Here is an 8396-nt window from a genome sequence, read left to right as displayed (position 1 = left end):
GCTTCTGAGGGGTGACACCAAAATGCTGGCTTCTCCTCGGTGACAGGAGCCAGATGCTGGCCTGCAACATTGCATGAAGTATTTGGATCCTGTAACAGTGGAGAAGGCAGCAGATCAGTCAATCAATCTCCAGAGGCCACAACAACTCCCCATGAGGCCAAATCCCTTTTTTCGGTACATGCCTTCAGTGCATAAAAGGATCCAGGTGTCACAGGGCATAGGGACACCACTGCCCTTAAGCTTACACTTTAAAGGGAAATAGGCAATGATACCAAGGATAAGTTCTACCTATAGGTTGCTAGTGAGCTGTAAAGCTGCCCACACACAGTGCAATGTGCTCTGCGTGTTTTTTACTAGATCGGATCGCATCTAGTTCAAAACGCATGGGATACGCTACAACAGCGTGCTTTTTGAACTAGATGCGATGGGATCTATTACAGAAAGTACAGGTTGCACATACTTTTGGGCACCTTGAATCATGTGTGACAGAAGGACTGGGGGCCATGCCAACAGCTTCCACCCCATACCGGCGGGACAGTGGGATAGTCCCACTAGTCAAAATATTTCATGACTTGTTCCTAAGATCTGAAAGAGAGACCAAGGGCGAAATGTAAAAGGTTGCAATTTTTAGAAATATGCAATTTTTTGATGTACAGATGGAGCTTCTTTCATCTTTGCAGGGGCTGGCGGTGGATTTGCCATGCGCCAGCCCTTGGAAGGGGACTCGCGTGCACATGATGCATGTGCGTCACCTTATAACGGTGCTTTCTCGGGTCCCCGATGCCTCACCGCCGGTCCCCGCTGCTTTCCCTCACCTCCCCGCTCCCCCCCCTAACCCTGCCTGTCTCCCTGAAGCAGAGACGGGCAGGGTTCCCGTCCCCCCACAGCTCCTGGTCTCAGAGATGCACTGCGGGCAGCGTGTGACATCACCGCACACATCACGAGGCTGCAGCGCGGAGGGAGCAGTGGCGCAGGCAAGAAGAAGAACTGGAAAGTTCTGTATTGTTAGTGAGCAGGACTCGGGCATGTTATTGAAAGGAGGAATGGGGGCTGTTTAAGAAGGACTGGGGGCATGTTATTAAAGGAGGAATGGGGGCTGTGTAAAAAGGACTGGGGGCATGTTATTAAAGGAGGAATGGGGCTGTGTAAGAAGGACTGGGGCATGTTACTTTAAAAGGAGGAATGGGGGCTGTGTAAGAAGGACTGGGGTCAATGTTAATTAAAATAAGCCCTACCCCGAAAATAAGCCCTATGGTGTTTTTTGTTGGAGAAAAAAAAATAATACAGTGTCTTATTATCGGGGAAACATGATAGGTAAGTATGTATGAGTGTAAAAGTGTGCATGTATGTGTAATAAAACTGTATTGTCTCATGGTGTGTCATTTCTATTTTTTTTTACCGGAACTATAGGAAATGTTTCTCCATGTTCCAACATGTGGGGGAGATTGTAAATACAATATTACTTTTACACTTAATGTTATAAAATTGGCACCCACCACCCAGGGATGCCAGGCATAGCACTGTGCTTTAGCCCGGGCCCTTGGGTGCCCTGGAAAGGAGACCCCTATATTGGGAGGTCACCCCTACATCCTTTCTCCCACGTATTTTTGGAACCACCATCGGTCTAAGAGCCTAGTGCTGATTCTTTAAATACAGGGGGATGCTAAATCCTTTTTACCCTATATTTTTAGAACCAGAACTGGCTCAAAAAGCCCGGGACTGGTTATGCTTAGGTGGTGGACCCCACACAGTTTTTTTTTTCATTTTTAACTTTCTTTAACCTTTAACCTCTCTTTAACCTTTAATCTATCTTTGGACAAAACCATGTGCACTGCAGGTGGGGCAGATGTAACTTGTGCAGAGAGAGTTAGATTTAAGTGGGGTTTTACTTCAAATTGAGATCTATATTGCAGTGTAAAAATAAAGTAGACAGCATTTTCCCTGCACAGAAACAGCATAACCCATCCAAATCTAACTCTCTCTGCGCGTTACATCTGCCCCCCTGCAGTGCACATGCTTTTGTCCATTTGAGAAGGAATTTGCCTTTGCGAGCGAATCAGAATAAGGGCCTATGTTTAGCGGTGTTTGGCTGATGGCAAACTCGGCAGCAAAACACCTAACACTTCACCATCAGAAAACACAATCGCACACACACTAGAGCTTAATATCTTAATTATTATTATTTGTTAAAAAAATAAACTGACCCATGTACGTTTATAACCAAACTGCAACTCAGTCGAAACATGGGAGCTTAGTAAATTTACCCCTCAATATCTAATTGACCCTTCTATATCTGCATAATCCTCACTTATGGCCTGATTCAGGTTGTCTTGCTATTTTCCAAATTCAGTGCGGGGACCAATGTGGCTGGTTTGCGTATGGGTGAAAATTCGCATGTGCAGACCCGCTGTTTAAAGAAAAACTCTGGGCGTCCCCATGTGAATGCAGGTGTGTCGAAGCTCAGGGTGGGCAGCTAATGTCACATGACGTCAGTGCCCACTCTGTGTCCGTGGCAAATAAAAGACAGTCCAGACTATATTTGTGAACAGCTAAAAAAAACATGATTTTTCGCCTGTATGGCCTCATACAAATGGATGTGTAAACGAACACATCCTTTTGCATGCAAACATTCCCATTTGCTCGGGCGAAGGGGGTGGGCATTCACGTTTACCTGCTCACTAAGCAGTGAATGTATGCTGCTTAACCAGGCAACCTGAATCAGGCCTCTATGTATCTTAAGTCTAATTTTATCTAACTGCTAATTATAATCTTTTTTTTTTTTTTTACTAAACCTCAGGTGTGAGATTTCTCCGGTGTATTTGTGTTCTGAAGTTAATGACTGCAGAGCTGATACAGGTGACAAGGAGTTTAGCTGATAATTGCATTGCAAATGTTCAACACCGGGCACAAGATGAGTTCTCCTATCAGATAATGCTAAATTATACTTTAACAACATACCCTCCAACATGACCCATTCCATTAGGTACAAAAAGCTCTGTTTCTGGACTTCCCTGCCAGTGGCAGTTACAGAGGTGAGGCTGCAGCACAGTCCAATATTCAAAAAGGGGAGCCACACCTATTGCCACCTCAAACATCACTGCCTGGACTCACTGTCAGTTGATGTGACCTCCCCTCTTTGAATTTTGGACTGTGCTGGAGCCCCACCTCTGTAACTGCCACTGGCAGGGAAGTCCAGGAACAGAGCATTTGATACCTAATGGAATGGGTCATGTTGGAGGGTATGTAACAGTATATGATGAATTATTAATAACTTCAACTATTTTAGGATTCTAAGAATTAAGCTTTTCTTCACTTTAGAAATGAAATGCATTGGGCAGGATGTAATGAGGTCTTAGTTCGGTGACCATGAGTTTTTAATAGGGGCAAAACCATGCCTAGTAAGGTATTACAGCTTCAAAACAAGACGCCTGAGATCATCTGGTTACCGCACGGCTACGGAACTCGGACCTCATTTCATTCCGCTCATTATTCATGTGAGCAAGTCTCTTGAATAGTTGCCAAACCCCACACCCACAAAGAAGCCCCCCCACATACTTCTTATTGATTTAGAACCGTCTAGAGCAGGCATGTTCAAACTATGGCCCCCAGCTGTTGTGAAACTACAAGTCCCATCATGCCTTGCCTCAGTTTTACTACTAGGGAATGCTAAACTATGGCAAGGCATGCTGGGATGTGTAGTTTCACAACAGCTGGAGGGCCACAGTTTGGACATGTCTGGTCTAGAGCATAATAGATAGAATCTTATTGGTTGCTATGGGCAACAACCCATCTTCAATAGAACTCCCATCTTAGTAAATCTACCTCCCCTCCCCCAGTGTCTATATATTTTCATTAAATTGTCTAAAAAATATTTTTTTTAAACTAAGAATGAAAAAAAAAAAACTAATGATGTAATAAAGGGAAAAATTTTGTTTGCATGGTATTCCTAAGGTGCCCATACAATACTGTGATGTAGCGCAGCTGTGTATGGGCCGTCCCACCCCCTTGGAACATTCAAGGTGTCAGGATCTCATGCGATGCATTGCAAGCAGTCCTTTCATGTGCAATATATCACATGCGACCCAGCTCCTCACCGCCGGAAGGGGGGCGAGTAGAAGGTCAGATGGGCCGCAGTTTCGAACTCCAGCTCAAGTCCAATGCACACAGGACCATGCATCGGACCTGAGGGGGACATCAAACATCAGATTTGGCCCAATATCACCGCCCGGTCCATCTGAATCGGGTGATATCGGACCAAATCGGACTAGTGTTTGGGCACCTAAAGCTTCTGACAACAGCCAATAAAATAAACATTGGCAAAAAAATGTAGAATACACTTATACAAAATACTTTATCGCAAAAATAGCATGTACTCAGTGTCGGCAGAGAAGGGAAGCCAAATGCTGTGTGCAGGGTGCAGCAGAAGCTGTGAGCTGCACAGCACTGTCGATCCTCGGGTAAGGCAGTCAGCACATATAATATATACAGATGTGCCCCTTTACAGCATGGCTACTTATGGTCACGTGGTGTAACGACATCATGATGTGAATGTAGTTGTCAAAATTCACTGCTCTAGTGCGGATTGTCAGCTTTTACAAACGTTAGTAACAGCATCACTGCCTCCAGTAGTAACAATGGAAACAATGTATTTTCCACCAAGAGCAGTTGCAGCACTGGGACCCATGTTTGAAAAGAGGGCATGGGTTCCTGGACATGGGGTTGTGGCCTAACGGGAGCCCCACTGGTGTCACCAAAGGGACAGGGCCTCTTTTGGAATACCCCAATTACTTCACTCTGGGCAGGTTGCCCGCAGAGACTTTACCAGCACTGCAGGCTCCTTGTCAGTAACAGAAGCTGAGTGCTGCAGTATAACATCACACTGCAGCACCTGGCTCCTATCATTGCAGAGCAGTCTGCCTTTTGGTGTCACAGGAAACAGGACAACCAGGACAAATTACAGTCCTGTTACCCTGCTGTAGTAAGATACTTCCATCTATCCTTGCTTGTCTCCTGCCTCTACCTGTTGGAGTTAGTTCACAGTATATCATTACACTGCTCTTGCCATTGCAAACACCTGTGGCTTTCTTCCAGTGTCCTGCATGGTCAGTTCAATAACAAGGTAGTCACAGGAAGAAAATCTAGTATATTACTGATACATCAAACATTGCAGATAATACAATCTAAGCAACAGGAAATACTGGCAATGCTGGTACTAAAGATAAACACATGAAATGATTGGAGAAACAGTTAATGGACAATGGAAAAACAGGAAGTAGACCATAGAGAAACAGGAAGTAGTCAATGGAGAAACAGGAAGTAGACCATTGAGAAACAGGAAGTGGACAATGGAGAAACAGGATGTAGACAAACAATAGCCTGATGACAGTGGTTCCAAAATGGCAAAAGGAAGCAAGGTTGAGATAGAGCAGACAATGAATTTTCACATCTCTAATACTAGAGGCTCTTTTTAAAGTTAAATGGAATGAAGGAAGAAGCTGTACAGGTGATGCAGTTACACAGATTGTAAGTAGCAGAACTAAAGGCAAAAGAGAAATATAGAAAATGCCAGAGTCTATTGCACCCTTGAAGAGGAGCCTGAACATGACCTCCTGCCTCTCTTAAAGCACCTCTGGCTCCATGTAAAAAGTTTTAATCACACTAATGCTTAAATTTGTCTTATGGCCCGGTCCATAAAGGTGCCCAGATACTCTGTACCCACCCACCCCTACCAGTATCTCACATATGCAACTAGCATTTTAAAGTAAAGCCTTTACATCATCACATTAATATTCCATACCCTTGTTCACGGTGACACTGGAGGCAATTCATACAAAATAGGAGGAAGTTATTTTAAGCTATTCTTTACATTTTATTATTTTTTTTATTATTCTTAATCTGTAGCCTCAATGTTAGAGCTGCTTTAACTGATTTATTTTTCAAACTGTAAATGAGTGGATTGAGCATGGGGACGGCAGTTGTGTTAAACAGAGCAAAAAGTTTTTTGTTGCCCAGACTACTACCTAAGTTTGGTGTCAGATACTGAGCGGCAAGAGTTGTGTAGAGCAATATAACAACTGTGAGGTGTGAGGAACATGTGTAGAAGGCTTTACGCCGGCCAATAGCAGATGGGATCTTCAGTATGGTGCTTATTATATAAATATAGGGAATAAAGGTGAGCAAACATGGGGTTAAGGTTAAGAGAAACAACCCTTCCATAAACATAAACATTTCTAATATCGATGTGTCATCGCAAGACATATTTATCAGGGGACTGAAATTACAGAAGAAGTGGTTGATTTCAATGGTTGAATAGCAAGTGAAGCTGCAGAGTACCACAAAAGGAGGAATGAGCTCCAAGAACCCCAACAACCAGCAGGCAGAGGCCATCAGAGAACATGTTCTAGGACTCATTAACATGTGATAATGTAACGGCTTACAGATGGCTACATAGCGATCATAACTCATTGCTGTCAGTATCAATAACTCATGATTTGTAAATGATCCAAACAGGTACATCTGTGTCATACAGGAAAGGTAAGATACAGTATTGTCTTGAGTAATGAAATCCAGGAGGACATTATACAGAGTCGTAGAGGAACATGACATATCCACTATGGACAAGTTTGCCAGGAAGAAGTACATTGGAGTGTGGAGATGATGATCCAGACAGACCAGTAGAAAAATGATCAAGTTACCACAAAGAATGAAAAGAAAAATAAGCAGAACCAGAAAGAAGATTGGAGCTTGTAGCGCTGGGTCATCTGAGATCCCTTTTATGATGAAGTAGTTTACATTGGTCTGGTTTGTGGGCATTTTCATGACCTTAAAAAAACAAGAAATATATCAGTTGCATGTTGGAGTCAATAAGTTACAGGGATACCAGGACTTCTCTACTAAATGGCCCCATCAAGACCTACAGTAAATACATTTTCTATGAAACTGGTGTCTCATATAATGGCTGCAAAAGTGTTGTGGCCAGAAAAAGGGGGAACCTGCTCCAATCCACTCTCTTAGAACTCAAAGATTATGTTTGGCACATTGTAGCTATGGAAGAAAACACTTGCTACGCTCATGACACATCACCTTTCTACAGAGGTCAGCTTTGAGCCCCATGGTTCCTCAGGACCCTCTCGAATCCCCCTTTGATATTGCCCAACCTCTAATGAGGGTAGCATACTATCACTCAATCAGTGTCTTTGCCTTATGGTTACCGATAAGATACGCTTGTCTCTTCTCCGATGTTGCTCTTTTTAGTCACTTTGTCGATCTTTCTGTGCTAAACCAATTTCACAAACAGCTGCTTTTTGTTTGATGATATTTTTGAACAGTTACTGTATGTAGTCAATTATATTTACTCAAGGATACCAGATACACATGAAACACTTGACCCGCACGTTCGGCCGAGAGGCATTTACCTGCAGCCTAGCCAACAACTCTGAATCAGGTCCAAAGTCACTATGGGCGAGATGTACTCAAGAAGCCTTGAAAAGTGATAAAATTGAGAGTGATAAGCATCCAACCAATCAGCTACTACCTGACATTTTGCAAACACAGCTTCTGACATGGTAGTTAGGAGCTGATTGGCTGGTGGTTTATCACTCTCCACTTTATCACTTTTCAAGCTTAGAACATCTGGTCCAATGTCTTGCTTGCTTTTTGCAGGTATATCCTCTGGCTCCAGCCTGGATTGGCAGCAACAACTACTCAAATACAGTTCCAAAAGTTGTTAAAACACCAACTTCCTTAACAACAGCGGCCGCCAGGCACACCAGGCTCTGACTGGAGTCCCATCCTGGACTGTCTTACTGTCTGAGCATATAGCATAAAGGTGTAGTCATAAGGAAGAGAGGAAACCAGCAAAATGTTTTATACTTGTATATAACTACAAAGTACTAAAAATAATTTAAAATGATTATTATATTATCAAAAATCCCAAAAGCCACTGGAGGGCTGAGTCAGCTCACGACCCTGTTTTATTCAAATTACCATGCCACCACTTCTAAATTCCCACTTTAAGCACTGGGTAGTTTTTGCCATCTATTTTACACATGCAAATAGCAAATCATGGAGAACACAAAAACTTTGTACATTTTATAGCACATATGGGGACTGATCCAGATGCGGTTACAACTACTATGGTGTCGCAAGTGAGTGGTTATCAGTAGACTGCTCATGCATCACAGTCACCACGCTAAACTTTGTGAGGCCACCAGCTGTGAGTGATTGACAGGAAGAGGACATTTGGGGGACATAATTTGTAGTGTCTGCAAAAATGCAGACATGTTGTGACCATTTTTGGCATGTGACTGCAATTTCGTTTGCATAAAACAAGGCGCCGGCATTGCAGCTGCTGTAGCTACGATGCACAGCCATAGCGACACTCATGAACTCAATGT

At 43.3% G+C, this 8396-nt stretch overlaps 1 protein-coding gene across 1 annotated transcript; it reads right to left on the bottom strand.

Moving 5' to 3' along the window:
• Positions 1–5862: 5862 nt before the first annotated feature.
• LOC146036459 (olfactory receptor 8A1-like) lies at positions 5863–6813 on the bottom strand. Its single transcript, XM_083160455.1, has one exon. The coding sequence runs from the start codon at positions 6811–6813 to the stop codon at positions 5863–5865; it is 951 nt and encodes a 316-aa protein (XP_083016581.1).
• Positions 6814–8396: the final 1583 nt, after the last annotated feature.

The sequence above is a fragment of the Crinia signifera genome, chromosome 9 (genome assembly GCF_055691185.1).
Source record: "Crinia signifera chromosome 9, ASM5569118v1, whole genome shotgun sequence".
NCBI classification, from domain to species: Eukaryota; Metazoa; Chordata; class Amphibia; order Anura; family Myobatrachidae; genus Crinia; species Crinia signifera.
This window is presented reverse-complemented; position numbering and strand designations above follow the sequence as displayed.

Coding starts and splice junctions, on each gene's coding strand:
- LOC146036459 (XM_083160455.1), bottom strand. CDS start 6,813: ATGCCCACAAACCAGACCAATGTAAACTACTTCATCATAAAAGGGATC.